Raw genomic sequence first — 22314 nt, 5'->3', positions numbered from 1 at the left:
TCTGAAGACCAAACTGGCTTTATAAGGAATCGCCACTCTTTGTGTAATATCCGCCGCCTGTTCAACATTAGCTGTTCCCCAGTGTCTGGAGAGACCCCAGAGATGGTTGTCTCGCTAGATGCTGAAAAGGCATTTGATAGGGTGGAATGGCCATATCTCTTCAGGATTTTGGAAAAGTTTGGTTTTGGTCCTAGATTTGTGGCATGGGTAAAACTCCTCACCCAGGTTCTCTGTCGTCACCAATAGGTCAAACCGAATATATTCTCAGAATATTTCAATTTATACCCAGGTACCCGCCAAGGCTGCCCCTTAAGTCCTCTATTATTTGACTTAGCTATCGAACCACTATCCATTGCTCTTAAAGCATCCCTTAACAATAAAGGGATTCACAGATGGGGCTCTGAGCATAGAGTATCGCTATATGCTGATGACTTATTAGTCTATATTTCGGATCCGGTGAAATCTGCCCCTGCACTAATTGAGATTCTAAAACAATTTGGGACATTCTCAGGATATAAATTAAATTTCTCTAAAAGTGAATACATTCCTCTGAACAATATGGCCATACGTACAGGAATGCAACTGGCTTTTCACAAGTGTGTCTCTGAATTTAAATATTTGGGCATCTACATCACTCGTAAATTTGAAAACTCATACAACAGAAACTTCATTAATCACCAAGATGAAGACTGACTTTGATAGATGGAAAACCATCTATGCTTCATTAACGATTAATGACGCAAAGACATCTCCAGGTGGACTCTCTTTTCCAAATTTTCAATATTATTAATGGCATGCGAATATACAGAAAATAATATACTGGATCAAGCTTCCTCAAACAAGCTGGTGTCTAAACAAAGCCAAATCTTGCCCATCGTCGTCTCTTTTAGCATTGGTACCCTCTGGGCTACCTTTCTACCCAAGAAAACACTCATCCAACCCGATTGTGTCTACGACATTAAAAATTCTGGCACAGTTTCGCACACATTTTCAACTCACCGATTTACCCACCATAACCCCTATTCACTACAATTTCCTCTTTCCTCCATCAAGATTAGACTGTGCATTCTCACTACGGCTTAAAAATGGCATTTCTAAAATTGGTCATTGTACACGGGAGGGCTATTTGGAAGCTCAGAGGATATAATATCCCTCCCCTCCTGGGGATCAGGTTGATTGGTGACTCTAAATTGGCCGTAGGTGTGTGAATGTTAGTGTGAATGGTTGTATGTCTCTCAGTGTGTTTACATGATGGTATAATTTGAATCTTTGCTTAGTCGGACTATGCTCTCTTTCGGGGAGAGGTGCTATTATCCCAATAAACATGGCAGTGAATAAATCGAATCATTGGCCGAAAGCACGTCATATCCGATACGATAGGTGGCGCTGTTTTCATTACAACTAGTTGTGATACAGCCATTTCCGCTTGACCTCTTCACCACTACCAACAACAACCAACAACAACAACATTACGAGAAAGATGTTGAACGGAGAGCAAGGTGAAGCTACATCCCTCTACTATTTGTGCATGATGTTAATAGGAGTACAGCGAATGCGAATGGCGCTATTGGCTGATTTGATAACGGAGAGAAGACGCTGTCGCCGAAGGTACATGGAGAATTTAATTCTGACCAACAATATATTGTTGAACTCTGCCATTGTACCGCAAAGGTCTCGAAGAGCACTCTGGATGAAGAGCAGAAACAAAGTCTTCTGGGAGAGAGATGTTTTGACCGTATTTGATGACGAGGACTGGAAAGCGAACTTTCGCATGACTCTCTCCTTTCCACAAGTTGTGTGGAATTATGGAAGTAGTCATGAAGCCTGCAGAGGTGACTGTTCGAGCACCAATACCGCACCAATACCGCTTCTGGAGCATCAGCTGTAAGATGCTGTATGACGCTAACGTGCTGAGGCAATCAACGTTGTTCAGCCAGGCACACCTGTTACCAAAAGTAAGTCGTACTCTGAAGACATATTAATGTATGGATAAAATCAATGAGATCAATAAATGAGTTAAGCTACTGAAAGTTATTCATGCAGAAACTAGTGGAGCTACTACCAAGCTATTGAGATTTCTAGGTATGTTACAAGCTTAAAGTAGTTTGATGTTTTATAGAGGCTTTATTATGTTTTTATGTATACTATGTTTTATTTATGCTGGGCCATTTAGTAAGCAAGTCCAACACTGGTAACCATTTCTGTTTCTCCTCCCGGGAACCAAGAGAAATCGATGGTATCTCAATCGGTCACTTCCTGTTGGGAGATCCAGCGTATCCTCTCATGGACTGGATCATGAAAGGCTACACCCATTCCTCAAACATCACCCCTGAGCAAGAGTTCTTCAATGTCTACTTAAGCTCTGCAAGGACCACGGTGGAGATTGCATTTGGGAGACTGAAGTCACGCTGGAGAGTTTTTATGAAGCGTAGTGACTTCCACTTTACATTCACCCCTAAAGTGATTGCTACCTGTTGTGCATTGCACAATTTCTGTGAGAATGAGAAGGAAGTTGTGAATCCCAACTGGTCAGTGGAAGCGGCTACACTTGCATCGAACCTGCCACAGCCAGATGGTCGTGCCAACAATCACGCAGACGACACAAATGGACAGAGGATCAGATTACCTGAGTGCAAACTTCCCCCTGAGCAGACCATACCTTTAGACGTACTCATTACATAATTGCCAGTTTGTCATAGGTTTGTAAATACAATTCTTGTACAGTTCATGCGTGTTTCATTCCACAAATAAAGAAACTCACAGAAGTTTTAGTTAAGTGTTTTATTTATAAGAAATATTAAGAAAAGTGAAACAAGGTATAAGAGCACACAAGAAAAACAAGGTATAAAAGCACACAAGTATAAAAGGTAAAACCTTGAATGTCACAAAAAAACAAATCTTTATATATATAAATTCTGATTGTGTAGGTGTATATATATATATATGTATATATATATATACTTACACAATCAGAATGTATATATATATATACACACACACACACACACACTGAGGTACAGTGTAGAAATTGTGCTGTATGAACGGTAAGGTGCTTTTCAGGCGGTAGTGCAAATAAGTAAGGCATTCATAACCATAATACGCATCTTGCGGTGGTTGATGTTGTGGTGGTGGTGAGAATGTGTTTGGTTGAGGTGGAATGTTATCCATTCTCTGCATCAGCTTCTCAACCATACATTCGCCTTGTTTGCTGGGTCCTTGTTCCTTTAAGAAATGGCAGGTATAAAGTCAGTTGTATCCTTACCGATTAGGCATGTGGTAGTAACCATCTTGACATCAGCTGTTAGTTAGACTACACAGGATGAGTGAAAGCATGGCATGAAGATTCTTTGTGATGCCCATATGTTGATGCAGTTATAATATTGCAGAACTTAACAGGTAGATTATCGGTAGCAGCGTCTCTTCCGGGTCCAATGTAGTATCTATAAGATGGTACAACACAAATAATAATAAAACGTTATTTATATAGCACCTTTCATGCAAAAGACTGCAGCTCAAAGTGCTTTACAGCAAATATATGTGCAATAACGTGCACAAAGAAATTACATGCACATAAAAATAGACAAAGAAACATAAAAACTCAACTATAGTGCAAAAACAAATGTAGAAAGTACAGTTTATGTAATGTACACTTTATTACGTTTGTAACTAGCTTTCATCCTAAATTGAATTCCTTGCAAGTTAGTGGGAAGGTCTACACGTTTCTCAAAGACAAAGGGCTAGCTAGCAAGTGGCACCCATGTTAGCTTCGAAAGTTACGATTATCAAGTGGGACCCAGGTTAGCCTTACGTTTTATGATTGTACATTGTTTTCATCGTCGATTTAATTCCTCGCAAGTTAAGGGAAGGTACACATTTTTCAACACATATTAGCACTGCTAACACATCTCACGAACAGCATCAGCTAGCATCTGGAATCTAGCACTTGTTTTAGTGTGATGCAACTGAAATTAACTTACCCATGGTAGTTGGCAACTGCACACCCGAATCTACGCCGTTGTGCTCTACTATAGGGACTCTTGTGTTGTCCATAGCGTTGTTTGTTTGTTTTCTGCCGGCCAGGCTCCCAGCAGTCTCTTTCGACTTCCGGGAGGGAGGAGGGCGGCGGGATCTCAAGCATGCGCAAAGTCCAGTTCCTTATCCGATTCACCGTTACATGCCCGAATAGTCGGACTATCAACTGGATCGGATCGAGATATCCAGGGGTGTTAATCGGATCGCAGTCGGACCGCACATAGTCGGACAAAGGTGTTTACATGAAACGGATAATTCGATTTCAGTCCGACTAAGCCATGTATCCAATCCATGTCTGTGTAGCCCTGTGATTGGCTGGGATAGACTCCAGCCCCCCTGCGACCCTGTGTGCAGGATAAGCGGTTTGCATTTGTTTCTTACTTTGCTACCGCCGCCAGCAGTAAAAGGATTTATATCCTGAATATATCTAATTATCAACTCAACTACTGAAACAAGTAGAGTGGGAAAAACAACTTACCATGAAAATGCCTGATTCAGTTTGGAACCAGGCCCTGGCTAGAGTGAATAACAGCTCTTTGTGTGCACGGTTGAATGTACTACAATTCAAAGTACTGCACTGCTTACACTACTCTAACTCTAAACTCTCAAAAATGTACTTTAATGTAAAGGATATCTGCAATAGATGACAAAACTCACCAGCAGATCTTACACACATGTTCTGGTCCTGCCCTCGATTGACAAGTTAATGGGTGGCAATATTCAAGTCCTATCAGAATCCCTTCCTCTTAACCTTGTGCCCAGTGCTTTGATGTGCATCTTTGGTGTTCAGGGGAATGACAACCAAACTTTAACTTTGAAGAAACATGAAACCATAATTGCTTTCTCAACCCTCTTGGCACAAAGGAGAATCCTATTGGACTGGAAGTCACCTCGCCCTCCCAACTCCTCCTTGTGGTTAAAGGACCTGGTGTCCTTTTTAAAGTTGGAAAAAATCAAGGTCTCTCTGTGGTCTGTCTATACTTTAGCTACTTATACTGTAATGTGCTTTTTTGGGAAATGAGGCTGCGCAATTTGTTTGGGTTTGGGGGTAGGGACTAAAATGTATGTGTGGAGGGGGGAGAAAATGTAAAATGTGTAAAAGTGTAATGTATAACTACACTCTGCTTTTGATAATAAACATAATTTACAAAGAAAAATCTCTTTTCTTTCTGCTGTTTGTCAACAGAGCGGAGCAGCTGTCCAGCGTGCAATACACTCTCCCCAAAACAGCGGGGGGTGACAGGGCCGACTTCTGGAGGTTCCGTGGTCTTCGGAGCTCAAAGAGGAACCTGAGGAAGAGCAGAGAGGATCTCTCTTCCCAGCCAGTCCAGACAAAGTTCCCAGCTTATGAAAGAGTTGTACTAAGAGAGGGTGAGGACCCTGACGGTGTCTGCTAGCCTGAGGCCTATATTTCTGGTTCTTAATGTGTTTTTCATATTTCTGTGCAGCCGGGTTTCTGAGACCAGTGGTGATATTTGGGCCGATCGCTGATGTTGCTCGAGGAAAACTCTCCAGAGAAGAGACAGATCTTTTTGAGCTTGCAAGTATGTTTGTAAACATTCTACCGCACATATATTATAGACGTCATCAATGACAGTAAATGTATTAGTGTTTAAGATTATTTTCTTTATTAATCCCTCAAACCTGTTTTCCAGAGAGTGAACCGAGAGATGCAGGAACAGACCAGCGTAGTTCAGGAATCATTCGTCTTCACACCATCAAGCAGATCATTGACAAAGTGAATATGCTTCTTTGTTTAATATTAACAGCGTTTGAGGTTCTTTGATTATTTCTTCACAGATTATTTTTTTCATTCTTTCCTCCCCTGAAGGACAAGCATGCTGTCCTGGACATCACCCCAAATGCTGTGGACAGGCTGAATTACGCTCAGTGGTACCCGATTGTAGTCTTCCTAAATCCCGATACTAAGCAGGGGGTGAAGAACATGAGGACCAGACTGTGTTCAGAGTCTAGGAAGAGTGCCAGGAAGCTCTATGAGAGAGCCATCAAACTGAGGAAGAATAACCACCACCTGTTCACCAGTGAGTGTGCTTAGTGTGTATTCCCCCCTTACGTGTTTTAGAATTCTTGAAGTGATGGTCACCAAAATAATGACTCTCTTTTAGCCATTATCAACATGAACAATATGAATGATGGCTGGTACGGAGCTCTGAAGGAGACAATCCAGCAACAGCAGAACCAGTTGGTGTGGGTGTCAGAGGGCAAGGTGAGAGGCCACTGTGTCATTTCTTCTCCCTCAACAACGCGATTGATGCCTGTTCGTCTCACCGAGCGACATGTGAAATTATCTCTCCACCCGCTCAGGCGGACGGCAACACGGAGGATGACCTGGACATCCATGACGACCGCCTGTCCTACCTGTCTGCGCCAGGAAGTGAGTACTCCATGTACAGCACGGACAGCCGCCACACCTCTGACTATGAGGATACGGACACGGATGGCGGGGCGTACACAGACCACGAACTGGACGAGACCCTGAACGACGAGGTGGGCCTGCCCACGGAGCCCGCCATCACCCGCTCTTCCGAGCCGGTGCGAGAGGACCCACCCGTGATTCCGGACAACCCTGGTTACCCCGGTTACCAGCACCCTGTGCAGCCCGACCTGGCCGGCCGCATCGACCCCGCTGGGTTCAAGATGGCCGCTCCGCAACAGGTAACGTTCATGCTGAGCTTTGCGGGCTTCACGCGCCAGGTATGGGTGGGGGCTGAAAGTACCGCCCCCACTGCCTTTTGTCTTCTGTGTTGTGTCCTGACATTTTTGTTGAGAGGAAATGCTTCCTCTCCTAAGTAATAAACATGTTTTAGAAGCTACTGATGTGTTATCTATTCTAATCACATTCTCTTGCTGGTGTAAAACTGATTCAGTGTCAGGAAGAAGATGGTGTTGGGGGTGAGCTGTACTTTGTGTGCCCTCGGCAGGCTGTGTTATAAATGTCTCCTAACGATACTTCACAGCGAGATGAGGCGGTGGTAGCGCCCCCTGCCATTGAGCGGCCTGTACAGCTTGAGGGTTTGCACCTAGAGGAGACGCCTGCTGCTGCAGCCGCAGCTCCTCCTATGGCCGACTCACTTAGCAGCCCCAGCCCTGCCCCTGAGCTTATTCATCCCCCGCCACCACCACTTGAACCCCACCCGTCTGGACCATTTGGTCCAGAACCAAAGGTACCCGCTGTTTCGACAGCCACTCGGACCGGGCCTGGGCCACAGCCTGCTGTTTATACTGCCTGTCTACTAGCACATGCTTTCCACTCGCTCTCTGCATGACACGCCTACACTGTGTGACCCACTGAGCCCACTATGTGTCTCGCTCCCACAGCTGTGAGAGATGTGCAACAAACTGCTCCACATGCACCTCAGTGGGCTGGGAGACCAGGAGGACTGGTGCATCTGAGTCTTTGACCAGGATGAAAATATCCACAACTAGCCCTAACTGGCCCTTTTGCTTCCTTTGCATGGCCCCTGGTGTTTATTGGGTTCCTTTCAGCTTTAACTCTCTGTAGATGAACGATAGAAGCACTTGCAGGCATTGTAGTGGTAGATATGTCGTTCTTTGTAGTGTCAGTAGTTTGACTTCGCATTAGATGCAAACTGAATGTTGGTTGCATGATGAAAGCTAACCTGCAGACAGTACTCTTGGTAATGATTTAGAATCAAGCAATATCTAAAACCACTGCACACGGCATCGTGTCTAAGGTTTACTATTTTTGTTCCGCGTAGATGACAACAAATTAACCTTCCTCCGTTGGAAGTACTTGGAAGCAGTCTATGGGACTGTTTTTGAATAATGGACAACGGTTTGCTTGCTTGATTTCACTTTAAATAGATTTTTGTTAAATTGGGACCGTTTCTAATGATTTTTGTGTATTGGGTTTATATTTTCAAGGTTTCCAATTGAATTATTATTCTCAATGTAGTGTTCGGAAGGTGTTTTTCCCCGGCTGCTTTCTGTCCTCCAGCATATTGATGATGATGTAACAGATTAGTTAATTTGGTGTTGTTTCTTCACAGATGTACAAGAAAGATCTGTACAATATGGAGGAGCCGGTGCCAATCCACCACGGCCTGAAGCAGTCTTTGAGCTACTGTCACCAGCCGCCGTACCAGGACAAACAGCCATACCTTGAATACGACCACCCGCCTTACGGATACGACGGAGCCGGCTTCACCGACCCAAAGCGCCACAACACCGACACACACCTGCACTACGACAACCGTGTGCCTCATTACAACGAGCAGTGGGCCCACTATGACCAGCAGACCTCGTCCTCCCAGCCCGCAGGGTACCAGCAGGGCCACCAGCAACCCGTGGGCTACAACACCCGGTCGCCCTACGACGACGGGCCGGGCAGGGACTACAGCCCCACTCAGCCGTGCTACGATGAGCCCCCCCCGGTGGGCTATGACGGCAGACGATGGCACAGTAAAGCAGGGCCCATTCGTTACGATGAGCCCCCGCCTCCGGCCGGCTACGAGGCCCGCTCCCCTCACGAGGCAGAGCCTCATGGCTTCGCCGTTAGTTCACCTCGATCGCCGGAGCCGCCAAAGCAGTATCACAGTGAGTCCGGTCCGAGGCCCACCTTCATTCCTGGGCCTGCAAACCGGGGCTTTAAGCAAGGGATGCACGACTCCATGATGAACTCTGAACACACAATTCCCCCTCATAAACCAGAGAGCCTGCCCTCCCCCGGCGAGCCAGCGACCACTCCGGTCTCCAAATCCCTCCCTCCGCCTCCACGGGAAGACCTGGACGACGACCCGGCCATGAAGCCACAGTCGGTGCTCAACAGAGTAAAGATGTTTGAGAATAAACGGTCTGTTTCTGTGGACAAGGCTAAAGAAAGAGGAGAATCGGCTCTCAGAGTGAGTTCTTCACAGAGGTGTACAGCTGTCGCCTCAACGGGGCAAACATACGCTGTGAATGCTGCTGGTGGGACTCGCCTGGTCGACCTTTTTATGTGAACACCTTATCCTTTGGCATTTCATCCTCTAAAATAATAATAATTCTGTAGTAAAGAATTGCAGACACCCAAGGTGGGTCATGTTGAGCAAACTTTGAATGGAGCCTTCATTAGCCCAATAAAATTGTTTAGTAATTGGTACTTGAATATGCAAGTGTTGTTGCTTATCTTGCTTTGAGCAATTAGTTAAATTTAAATTACAATCCGTTCGTACAGAAATGTGTATTAAATGCAAGAAGCCTCGAAGAGACATTTTTCCCTTTTGCCTTTCAGCCTGCAGATGTTCCCAAACCTGTGATTGCACCTGGACCAGTCCTCAAAGCCAATTCCCTGTGCAACCTGGAGCAGGAGAAATCCAACTTTCGGTATGTAGCCCTCACAGAACCCTGGGCTGCAAAGTAGGTGGGTGAAGGACAACTCTGAGATAGTTGCAGAGGAAATTTTAAATTATATGTAGGATGCTCGAGCTCAAGCTCCACCCAAACTCTGACGCGTTTTATGTCTTTGCACACGACACCCACTCCAGATTGATTTCATGTCATTGACTTCAAATTAATCCATTTTACTTGCATCAAGGCTTATATGACAGTCTGGGCATTTTCTTTCAAAACTTGAAAGCACGGTCTTCCCCAGCCGTTTTGCGGCAGCTGTTTTATTCACATCTTTTTGCTTTCTCTGCAGGGCCCTTGAGCCACAAAAGCCCCATTCTAAACCCCTGGATGATATAATGCGTTCTAATCGCTATGACCCAGATGAGGATGAAGAGTACTACAGAAAACAGTTGTCCTACTTTGACCGGCGTAGCTTCGACAGCAAGGCCATGGGTCAACCCAATCCCGGCAATCTGCCCAAACCAGCTCAGCTGTCCTACTTGAACAACAGGTACGACTACGACTCATTCAGCACAGTTCAAAACCACTAAGCCTTGTAGCTCCACCGGCTGCACAATCATAATTGTTTTGTTAACCGTAACAATGTTTGTGTACTGCAGAGTGGAGTCCGTAGAGAAAGGTCCAGTGGAAAAGAGAGCGTCCGCCATCACACCCAATGCACTACTCAGGCTCAGCCCCAATGCCGGTAAGCTCTATTTTCTAAAGTGCGAGAATACGAGAGTTCCACAAAGACACCGTTTAAGTGATTGTGTCTCCCTTCAACCGCTTCCAGCGAACTCCATACCCGAGCCATTGAGTTCCCCCAATCCGAAACCCGAGCTGCCGGCCCTCAGGCCAGCCAGCAGAGACGAACCCAGTGGCTACTTGCCCCTAAGGGGCCTCCCCAAGAAGTCCCCGGTCAACGGCACTGACGCTGCACCGCCAAAGACGCTGGCCGCCCCCCCTCCAGCGAGCTATAACCGCTACGTCCCCAAGCTGTACACCAGCTCAGCCCGGCCCTTTGAGCGCAAGTTTGAGAGTCCCAAGTTCAACCACAACCTGCTGCCCAACAACACAAAGGTGAAGACAGAGCTCATCAGTAAGCCCGGTGTGGTGAGCAACAGCAGTGGGAGGCCTACGCTGTCACCACAGCCCCTAGACCACGACAGTGGTCTGGACGCCTTCACACGCACCATGGACAACAGGCCAAAATACCAGCACAATAACATCAACGCCATTCCGAAGGCCGTCCCTGTAAGGTGAGCAACTCCTTCTCACATCGGATGGCAGCAGGAAGCTCTCTAAGAGTAATTACCGAACTTCTGAAAGACACATTGGGTTTGTTCCTGTGTCCTCTGCCGTGCCACTTCTCACTCTCCGCCTCCCCGGTGTTGACTGATGATGCTGTCTTTTGTGTTTTGTCTCTCAGCCCCAGCACGCTGGACGACGAGGACGAGGACGAAGGGCACACGGTGGTGGCCACCGCCCGGGGGACCTTTAACTGTAACGGAGGGGTCCTGAGCTCCATCGAGACGGGCGTCAGCATCATCATCCCCCAAGGCGCCATCCCCGAGAGCGTGGAGCAGGAGATTTACTTCAAGGTGTGCCGGGACAACAGTATCCTGCCACCCCTCGACAAGGAGAAAGGTCAGTCCTTTCCTTATGTCTAGATGATGTCGAGGAACAAACGATACGACACTGGAAGTTATGCAATATCCAGAGAAAAAAGAAAAAATTGTGGTTGATTAGTAATTGAGCCAGAATGCCTTTTAATTAGGGGTGTAACGATTCATTTTAACAACGATTCGATTCGAATCACGATTCATGGTTGCCGATTCGATTCATGGACGATCTGTGTTAATTTAGAACGATTCGATTCAGCGACTTAAAATCGATTCAGTAACTTTACTGGACAGTGCAGGCAAAGTTTCTGAGATCCCTGTTTCTTGTAAGGAAATCAGGTTTAAATGAATGATGGATATTATAAACAAGCAAACAACAATTAATGGCAAATGTATTAACCTTTTATTTGAATCAAGTGCCATTTTCAATGTAAACATTACACAATAATTACACAATGTTTGGATGAATTTACAGAACCCCGGATTTTCAACCACATTGTGGGGTCGCATGTCTTTACAGATAAACTTGGCAATTGTTACTGTGATGTTGAGTTTCGTGCTGGCGAGGCCTGAGGTGTCTGCAGAGCTGGCGTTACCTGCTGCTGCAGCGGTAACGCTGCTAGAGGTCCTGACTGTCGGCGTTGTTTAATCCCACAGCGCTTTAGTAGATGGCCGGAAAGATTCTTTAATTATCATTGACCATGAAGGCCTGACTTCATTTTTCAGGAGAAACGCTGCTAAGTCCGCTGGTGATGTGCGGCCCGCATGGACTCAAGTTCCTGAAGCCGGTGGAGCTGCGCTTACCTCACTGTGCGTCTATGTCCCCTGATGGTTGGTCTTTTGCTCTAAAATCCTCCGACTCCTTGTCGGGTACGCTGTCCTCTGTCCTTTTGGGGTCTGGGCTGGCTTTTGTGATTTAGGTGTTTCCCCTCATTTCTTTTTCATGCCTGTGCTGTTTGGGGATATTATTTTTTCTAAATTAGGCCCGCGCCATCAGTGTAATAAACAGAAACACCTCAAATGTTGTGTCATTTGTGACATGACACAACATTTATGGTGTTTCTGTTTGCATCCCACCACCTGAAGATATAATAATATGATCATTTGGCAGGATAAGAATTAACATTCAATTGACATTCATTCAATTTGAATAATCCATCAAACATGAACTAATCACATAATTGAAAACATTACATCTTTTTGTTTTTGAGCATCTGTGGTGTTTTTGTGGAGGATGATAACGTGTTTTCACAGGACTAAAAAGGTTTGAACGGTGCATCCTCTGAATAATTTTTTCCTGTATTTTAAAGAGGAAATGAGGAGCTTCAGCAGTTGACATGTCTCTTCTTTTCTGCAGGTGATCCTAAAATCTGGCAGAACAAGTCTCCCTCAGGAGACCCAAACTACCTGGTGGGTGCAAACTGTGTGTCTGTGCTCATCGACCACTTCTGAAGAGGGCGACAGCTGGGCTGTTACTGAATGTGATAAACAGGGGACCTTCGCCACCCTGCCGGGCACACTCCACCGTGGCGGCGCGCACGACGATACGCCAAGTAAGGAACTGAAGTTGGAATTCATGACCGGTGCCACAGACTGAATGATCTCGTTTAGACTTTTGTAGGTAATTTTTTAAAAGGTCACAGCGGTGCAGAAAAAAGGAGAATTTTGGACGTCATTTAATATTACAATGGCATTTTTGCGAACTGTAAAAAAAAGAAAAAAACAACTCAGAAATAGCAAATTTGGTATATGCTAAATTTTTGTTTGTGAGTTTTGTGGTCATGGGTTTCACTCGTGAAGGATCCCTTGAGGAATTGAGAAATGCTGAGCGGATCTCACGAAGGAAGACGTAGGCATCATAAAGATTTTTTAAAATTCTGAATGAAGGTTAAGTATTATTATCAGATGCCCATATGTTCTGACGGGGCTCCGTCTCTGTTTAAAACTGATGTTTTGGAGCAATGTTTTACCGTAAATAAATATACTGACTTGACGTTACAAACTCCTGCTGTCTAGAGATCTATGCATGTGCTATGACTCAGGTCCAGAAGCCTGCTACCACTTGGTTCAACACATGAAAATCCCATCGTACACTGCAAGCAGTGATGCCTTATCTGCATATTAACTTTTCAGTGAAACTTCAAAACATCTGTTCCTTCAGTTATAGCGATCACTACGGGAGAAAAAGTCGTCTCTGCATTTTGTCATAAACTGTGAACTTGGATTCAGCACACGAGAATAGTTGAGGCTGATGAAAAGGTATGCTTTCTTTTACTGCTATGCATATGAAGTCTGTGGAAATACAAAAAGATAGAAGATGATTCAATCGTTGCTATAAATATTGCTAGTATATGGCCTTAGTTCTGCGTAAATTAACTTTTGTACATCAGTGTTATTTTGTATAAAAGATAAAATATTTGTTTAAAAAGAGAAAGCGGTTACATTGGTTATGTTTCTATTCTGGTTATACCCCTGAGCCTTGGAACTGACATAAGCAGTAATAAGAGAAGAGTGGTCCCTCCCTTTATTTGTGATACTGGATGCTGTATTGTGTGCCCTGAAATGTATTTTTGTACTAATAGACAATTTATTATGGCACATTGGTACTATTTTCTTTTGATATAACACCACTTCAACCCAACACTGGTTCATTTTCTTGTGTGGCTGATATTTTTGGTTCAACTTTTATTTCTCATTCTGCACATTTCTACTTATTCAACTACATTAATGAATAAATTCATTTTGAAAGTACCTACTGCTTGTATCGGTGTCTTGTGTTGCTCTAAGCCTCCAGATGTTTTACCTGTCGACACACCCAAATGCTCCCAGGATTCCTCTGCAGTTTGTGTAGTTGACTTAATTCAAGTTTTCTGTCATTCACAGCTGCTTCCCAATTAGGGCTGCAACAACGAATTGATGAAATCGATACATTTCGATTATTAAAAGCGTTTGCAACAAATTTCATTATCGATTCGTTGTGTCACGCGATTATTACGTCACTGTTGGAGAGATGTGCGTGGAGCAAAAATAATAAATGAAAGCCCCGAGCCGACGTAGAGGAAAGAGCACCAAGCAGCGCTGGAAAATTGTTGTCACATGATGCAGACAGAGACGTCTGTTCGACTAGTCGTCCAAGGTCTGCGAGTGTAGCCGGCGCGGTCTGTGCCTCGCCGACTACTGCGTTGTGTTCAGGTGCATCGATAACAGGACGCTGACATTCTCTTAGGCACTTTATTCTGCAGAAATCAAATAAAAACATGGACGTGATTCTTCTCCATACACAACCAGTAACCTCCCCTCAGTCACCGGTGAGCAGACTGACAGTTGAATTACAGTCATTCAAAAGCATAAAACAAAATACAACAAATAAAAATAACTATGGAGAATAAATGTCCGCATCAAACTGTTTTCTCTCCAATCACATTGCATGTTCTCCTTAGGAAATATATCTTCTATTCACACATAGACTACAACATAAATACCTACAGGATTACACCACAATTGTCAGACTTCCTAACGTAATACATATAAATGAACATCACATTTGCTGAACATGGTAATAAAATAAAATAGAATAAAAGTACATACCTGCAGAAATCAAATAAAAACATGGACGGGATTCTTCTCCATACACAACCAGTAACCTATACAAAAAAAAGAAACACTGGAACATATAGGCTACCCGCATGGAGACAAAATGGCGAAAGCTAACGACGCACGCACGCATAGCGCAAGGTGGTTAGCTAGCTATTGCAACGTCCCATTATTCACCTCAAATATACACATGTGTATATATGTGTTAAAAGAACACAAAACCACTCGTCCCATATGCCCTTACAATATTACACATAAAGAAATGATTGAGTGTACCTAAACAGACAGTGAAATACATTAATTCGGTCTTAATGTTCACGTTGCGTACACTACGTACCTCCCCTCAGTCACCGGTGAGCAGACTGACGAGTAGTGATGTGTCGTTCGTGAACAATTCGTTCATTTTGAACGAATCCTTACAAGGACTCGAGAGTAACGAGTCCTCTCAAAAAAAAGATTCGTTCATTTTACTGAACGGTCGGTTATATCCCCCCCCCCCCCCACCCCCGCCAACAAATGACTCGAAGAAAGATTCGTTCGTTCATCCTTCGTTCACAGCCCCGCCGTAGTCCCACCCTTTCGCCGTCTATTGTCCCTCTCCCGCCGCTAATGTCAGCTAGACTTGCATTAAACAATAAAAAATAAAAAAACACATTGGCACGTGTGGGAACCAAACCACAGTCCCCCACATTCAAAGTGTTGTTAGACGAGTGGTAAGGTCTAACAACACAGCCTTACATGAGCAGAGTAAACAGGGCTTTTATATTATATAATTGGGTGTTATATAATATAACACCCATATACATTGTACTCCATTCATTCCAATGGAGCACGAGACAACTTTTAATCAACAATTAATTGCAGCGCCACCTATTCTTCAAATATTCTCAAAGAATTAGGGTATGTTCAAGGGTTCAATGTTCACATGTGTTACAAGTTTGGTGAGGGCAGGCCAAATCATTTGGAAGTTTACGAGTCCATCTATAGCGCTCGTACAGGACGTCATCACGGCTAAACAGGTCTTTGTGATCTCAGGACAGCGAGTTACACAGAATCCACACCTCAAAAAAGTGTCCTCTAGCGCAAAACTATAAGAGCTATCTAAAAAATAAGACGTTTTTGCGAGACCCAAGACTCTACCGAACGCAACGAGGTGTTTTTTATGTCTGTCCGGTAATAAATACGGATCCTGTCGCAGTTTACAAAACGTGTATGTGGCGTAATGGTTTCTTATCCTGCCCACAATGCCAAGTGTGACATAATGGTTTCTTATCCTGCCGACCACGCCACTTGGGATAGGCCCAAGATCTTTTAAAGCACACAGGTTTGTTCCACTCAGTAGGCAAGGGCTCGTGGTTCCCAGTTTACAAAAGCATTTTTATTCAATAAAGATACACTACCATAAAATCTAACATTCATCACAAAACAAGAAAAGAAAACTAATCGCTAAGGCTTAATGGTGAGAAGCGCCAGTGAAGGAGAAGGAAAATTAATAAAACGAACTTAGAGAAAACAAACCAGAGTTCACCCAGTGATAGCACAAAAATCCAATGGGACACGACACACGAGGAAGACCACCACCACCCACGCCATCGGCGCCACCACCAGCCTACAGCCGCTAGGAAGGATAACCAAAAAAAGAAGGTTACAAGAGAATTAAACCAAAAATGTACAACACGAAACAGAAAAAGAAAATAGTTCACATAAAAATCCTCCTAATCAAATAATTCACGTAATCCAAACAAAAAGAAAATAAGGGAAACAAATCAAAAGAAATACAAACTAAAAGATTAACTACTCAGTTAGTCAGCTAGAATCAAAGAACTACACAGGTCCAAGTCTGGTGCCGGCAATAGGCAAGGCAAGGCAAGGCAATTTTATTTGTATAGTGCTTTTCATACACAAGGCAGACTCAAAGTGCTTCACATCATAACATTTCATACAATAAAGTGTAATAAAACGCAGGAATTAAAAGACAATTAAAAACAGCAAATACAATTATAAATTAAAATCTTATTTAAATTGTTTAATTAAAAGCAGAGGTTAAAAGTGCAATGTAGGTAAAATTTTGCAGAAAGCGAAGCTGAACATAAACGTTTTCAGTCTTGTTTTAAACGTGGTCAGAGTTGGGGCAAGTCTTAAATCTTCAGGAAGTCAGCTGTTTGTTGGTAGTAGCTAAATGATGCTTTCCCATGATTTGTATTTACTCTGGGAATCACTAACAGATTGGTGTCAGAAGATCTTAGTGATCTTGAAGGCTTATGTAGTGGAAGCATATCAGTGATATACTTTGGCCCTAAACCATGTAGTGATTTATATGTGAGCAGTAGGATTTTGAAATGAATTCTCTGACATACTGGGATGTAAGGATTTAAGAATTGGTGTAATGTGCTCACATTTTTTGGTCTTTGTTAGAACTCTAGCAGCAGCGTTCTGGACAAGCTGGAGCTGCCTGACAGTTTTTTTGGGAAGACCTGCAAGGAGACCATTACAATAGTCTAGCCTACTAGTTATAAAGGCATGTACAAGTGTTTCTAAGTCTTGAGCTGACATGAGCCCTCTAAGTCGTGCTACATTTTTGTTGTGGTAGTAGGCCAATTTTGTTACTGATTTGATGTGACTCTCCAAGTGTAAATCTGAATCCATAATAACCCCCAGATTTCTGGCTTTATTCGATGTTTTCAGGGACAGAGAGTGAAGGTGTTGGGTTACTTTAAACCTTTATTTTTTAGCACCAAATACAATGATCTCAGTTTTGTCTTCATTTAGTTGTAGGAAATTTTGATCTGTGATTTGCTCAATGCACTGGCACAGAAGATCTAAGGGGCGATAGTCGTTTGGTGATAGCGCTACATAGATTTGAGTGTCATCAGCGTAGCAATGGTAGCAAATTTTTGCATGATTTGTCCTAGTGGGAGCATGTAGATGTTGAATAAAGTCGGCCCTAAGATCGAACCTTGGGGGACTCCACACGTTACGTCAGTTGTTTCTGATACGAAGTCACCAATGGAAACAAAATAGTTCCTGTCTTGTAGATATGACCTGAACCAGCTTAAGACTGTGCCTGAGAGCCCCACCCAGTTTTCCAACCTGTCCAAAAGTATTGAGTGGTCGACAGGATCAAATGCAGCACTGAGGTCTAATAGCATTAATATTGAAGTTTTGCCAGAGTCTGTATTAAGACAGATGTCATTTATAACTTTAATAAGGGCCGTCTCGGTGCTATGAAGAGGTCGAAATCCTGACTGGAAATTGTCGTGGCAGCCAGTTGAAGCTAGGAAGTGATTAAGTTGTTGTAGGACAACTTTCTCAATTATTTTACTTATGAAAGGTAGATTTGAAATTGGTCTGTAGTTGTTGATAATAGAGGCATCTAGGCTCCACTTTTTTAGGAGAGGTTTAATAACTGCAGTTTTGAAAGCTTTTGGGAAATGGCCTGTCTGAATAGAGTTATTAACTATTTGCAATACGTCTGTTGCTAGGCAGCCAAAAACATTCTTAAAGAAGTTGGTAGTGTTGTGTTCAAAACTGAAGAAACGCCGGAGGGACAGAGGTCATCGCTGATCAAAAGGTTAAAATCAAATGTATTTAATAAAGGAGATGGCGTTGCGGTAAAAAGAACATCTCAGCTGAGGAGCCGCTGGTCTCAACCAACAGGCCCCAGGTCAGTCCTTTTGACCATCCCTAGTGCCCGTCTGTAGCCTCCACCAGCGAACTCGAGAACAATGGTTCCTACAGGTATTTATAACATTGCTTAAAGGTGTGAAAGTTAGTGTCCACACCTCTGGGAGTGGTCTTCTGGTGAGTTCAATGTAACTCGGATTTCGAATGATCCTTAGTCAATATCAGTTGTTGTTCAAGTATTACATGCGTGCATTCCAGTTGATTACATTACATCAAATACAATCATAAAATTGGTATTATTCTACTACAGTGCAGAATTACAGTGGTTTTACAATATTCTCATTGCTTTATTGATTACACAGTTTCAGAATCATGGCTGTATTCTGGTGTACACTATATGCATTTTTATAAATTTTATGAACCGGATCGTCAATTTGTTTCTAATATCCTACAATTCATCCCTTTACACCAATTTTGGTGTAAAAACCATTCAGAGGGATCGGTTCATCAAATTCCTCAGTTTTGTCAGATGTGTTGTCTCTATTTGTTTAGCATAACGTTCGATCCAATATGATACGCTTGATCCTACACATTCTAATCATAAGATGTGCATCTGGACACACCTTGTTAACTTGTACCTGGCACAGAACAAAAACTCCCTCGAAAACCCTTTTTGGGAATAAAACGAGGAAGAAATCTGTCGGAGAGATTGAAAGATCTTCTCCCAGGATTTAACATTTCATCACGGATGTCATGTGTACAGTATAAATTGATACAGGACACGTTAATTTAATAAAACCTTATGGCATCATGGGGCTGGTCTTCTTGGATGATTCTAATGATAAGAGTCCTGATGCAGAGGATGCAACAGCATGCATTCAATGGAATAGAATGCCGGCCATAATGGAGACTGTTATCACAAAAATAAACAATTGTTTGTATTTACTAAATCATGAGTCCAATAAATCTGAGAAGCGGTTGTCCATGTCACTGTTCTCTGCTGGTTCTTCAGTAAGAGCTCTCAGCAGTGGTTCACCTCCATTTGTGTGTGAGGGTGTTTTCTCGATCATTCTCAAGATCTCTTATGCTAAATGGTTGTTGTTGTTGTCCATGGGGCAGTGTTTGTAGAGGGGCTTGGAAACGTGGAAGTGTCTGTACTGGAAATCGATGGCTCTGATGTGACCCGTGGGTCTGATGTTATGCCTGTGCTGGGCTGTCCCCGGAGTGGGAAGACGAAGGGTTGCTGGAACGGCCGTGTCCCTCAAAAGGGAGACCCAGGGGTTTCTTGGACCCTTTCTGAATCGCTCCTAGTCTTGCTTCTGGTCCGGCTCTGCGGTGCTGGTTCTGCTGTGGTCGGTCCTGATGCCTCCTCCTGGTCCTGCACGGTGGTCAAGCAGACTCTGGGCTGAGGAAGTCCTTCCTCTCAGCGAGATGACGGTTGTTTGGTCACTGCTCACGGTTCCTTTGGCGCCGCTCAGGTTGTTGACAGGTGGTCTCTCCTGTTCTGTGTCATCCCTCTCTGCGTCTTCTAGATCCTGTGTGTGACTTGAAACTCATTAGACACCCCCCAGGTATTCCCATAGCTTCCATTCTACTGATGTGGGTTTTAGGTTAATGTAGTTTATCAATTATTGGTGATGCATTCCTTTCTGTTGTTCACTGTGTCTATAGTTATGTTTTGTTTAATCTGGACAATACTGTTATCTTAATAAGTACGACTCAACGGAAAGGTGAATCTCTTTCATCGTCCGACCAGATGTTCAATGTGAATATGTCTATCTGCTGTATAGTTCTATATCAGGGAAATGTTTGGACATTATCAATCAAGAACCTTGATCTCTTGTTCTCACAATAATATCAACCGTGTGTATTTGCTTGTATATCTCAATAATTTTAGCTTGGATTTAAATGAGGGGTTTCTGTCCCTTTCCTTAATTAATTACTTGAAGTTGTGTGGTAATAACTTGTACAAAAACTAAAGTGTTTGTGGGATTATGCATGAGTGTATACTTCCTCTTGTTATCAAAGGCTTGGTCAGGCGACGCGTAGTGGTCGTCATTGACGTGTGATTGAGATCCACTCTCTTCTTGATCCTGAGAAACTCGCAGGTCCTGTGACCAGACTGATCGGGGGATCCGAGGTGTTGGAAGATCAGGATTCCCTGGTCAGCTGTTGAATAGAGAAGCACAATGGGGTTCCTGTGTGTGTGTGTGTGTGTGTGTGTGTGTGTGTGTGTGTTGGTGCTCTTCCCAGGTGTTCCTCCTCCGGTATCTAAATCTTTCTTTTAGTAATTTCTTTTGTTAAGTTTTCCCATCGTTCAAGTTGGAAAAATATTTCTATATCTACATCCCTCCTGTTGAGGCATGTGTTATTTTAACACATGTCTCAAAATAAATGTGTCATAATCAGCATCAGGTCAGCTTCAGACTTCTTTGCATTGTCTCAAAGTTCGACGCCGGCTGGCGAGCTCTTCCTTTAAATTGAAAAAACAGAAATTAAGAAAACAACAGTCCCTTTGCAGTGATAGAGAAAAATGATTAAAGCATGATACACAGAATATTTGCATTCAAACAGTGTGTGTGGTTTTCGAATTCTGATCCGGGACTCTAAGACCACGTTACTCTCAACAGAACCCCTGTAAAAAATAGTTATGCTTATCCCGTTTGTTGTTGTATTGGGAGACCTGCTAAGTCCCTCCTGTTGATCAGCTGTCTGCACCCTTTTACCTCTGCATCTTACCAGTCCGTTCGCTGCTTCCTCCTCTTCTCCTCGCAGCCTCTCTGGGCTCCAGGATGTGTGTGATGCAGTTTACCATTGCCTTGTGACTTTCCATCACAATTGGACTTGCTTTTGCATTCTCAGTCGTCAGGGCTGCAGCCGCTTTCGGGGGTTACAGCAACACTTAATGTTACCTGCGTTCTCTACCTGTGAACTCAAAACTCAACTCATGGTTTGTTAGTGATCTAGAACATTCATGCATTCCTAATGAAAATGATATCAATATATAATATGTAGTTACATGTGTGTATGGTTTGTTGATAAAATCATTACAGGATGATGGTCTGTAACAAAGTTTCTGTTCTGTACTGCCTTTTACTAATGTTATCCTATGACCTAAAATTTGCTTCCGTCATTAAGATGCTGTATGAGATGTACCGTGCACTGTACATCTCATATCCACACTCAACAACTTGCAGCAGAGAAAATAACAAATTATTACAACAAGGTCTACAGATTTGGCTCAAATCACATTATTTCCCACTCATTTAAACGTCTCCCTCTGTGCTAACTATTTACATATATTCACCCACTGGACTGTTGACCGTCTCTACGTCCCTATGGGTCGCACCTCTCTCGGAAAGACTCCCTTTTGTCTTACCAGACCGGCTCCACAGACAGCGTCCTGTCCTTTGTCTCTTGCCCAAGTCCCAAGGGTGTGTGTGCTAATGTGCATGCTAATGTGCATCTTCAGGTGTGCTGCTGTGTGTGTCTGTGTGTGATGTGTTGCAGACTCTGATCAGACTCAGTAATTGTAAAAATGGTTAAACAATAAATGGGAAAATTGTGTTAATATAAGCAGAGAACAATTATATAAACGTTAAAACATAAAGAATCGCATAGAGCCTAGAAAAAGTCGATAGACCGTTTGTAATGCAAGCAAAAATCACATGGTCCTAAGAATGGAGGAAGAAAAAAATGTTAGAATCATTTGGAAATGGAGGCAGGGGAGGTGGGCTTTTAACGGTCGCCGGCTGCCATTTTGGAGATCTCCAAAACACATGTTCTCCACCCCCAGTAGTGATGGATAACAAGTCATTGTTATCCCCTCTGTAGACCGTGCTGAGAATTTCTTTTTCAGCCATCTTTTAACCATTTTCTCTATTTATCTCCGTCCGCCATCTTGTAATTTTCCAAAAACACGCGTGCTCCGTTTTCCCCAAGACCAGGCCCCAATCAAATCCTTAATCCGTCTTCATTCTTTTCGAAACATGCAACATACAATTATATACAAGTTCGCAACGTTTTCAACTGATCTATATTTATTGTAACAATTTATCCAGTAATTTATTATTTTCGGGTCTTGGCAGAC

The 22314-nt window shown here is 43.4% G+C and overlaps 1 protein-coding gene across 25 annotated transcripts in view; it reads left to right on the top strand.

The window, feature by feature from the left end:
- LOC120812329 (tight junction protein 1-like) overlaps positions 1–13757 on the top strand; it is a 100378-nt gene extending 86621 nt beyond the window's left edge. For 8 of the 25 annotated variants that reach the window (XM_078097400.1, XM_078097399.1, XM_078097409.1 and 5 more), the window contains 14 exons: positions 5219–5403; positions 5481–5576; positions 5688–5770; positions 5864–6074; positions 6159–6259; positions 6358–6708; positions 7011–7217; positions 8064–8915; positions 9287–9378; positions 9695–9895; positions 10005–10643; positions 10814–11031; positions 11733–11837; positions 12364–13757. In XM_078097400.1, the coding sequence (XP_077953526.1) occupies positions 5219–5403; positions 5481–5576; positions 5688–5770; positions 5864–6074; positions 6159–6259; positions 6358–6708; positions 7011–7217; positions 8064–8915; positions 9287–9378; positions 9695–9895; positions 10005–10643; positions 10814–11031; positions 11733–11837; positions 12364–12458 (3436 nt within the window). In that variant the 3' untranslated portion in view covers positions 12459–13757. Of the gene's footprint in view, positions 1–5218; positions 5404–5480; positions 5577–5687; positions 5771–5863; positions 6075–6158; positions 6260–6357; positions 6709–7010; positions 7218–8063; positions 8916–9286; positions 9379–9694; positions 9896–10004; positions 10644–10813; positions 11032–11732; positions 11877–12363 lie in introns of all 25 variants that reach the window. The other 17 variants (XM_078097412.1, XM_078097411.1, XM_078097420.1 and 14 more) reach the window with 10 other exon arrangements.
- Positions 13758–22314: the final 8557 nt, after the last annotated feature.

The sequence above is a fragment of the Gasterosteus aculeatus genome, chromosome Y, assembly GCF_964276395.1.
Source record: "Gasterosteus aculeatus chromosome Y, fGasAcu3.hap1.1, whole genome shotgun sequence".
In the NCBI taxonomy this organism is placed as follows: Eukaryota; Metazoa; Chordata; class Actinopteri; order Perciformes; family Gasterosteidae; genus Gasterosteus; species Gasterosteus aculeatus.
This window is presented reverse-complemented; position numbering and strand designations above follow the sequence as displayed.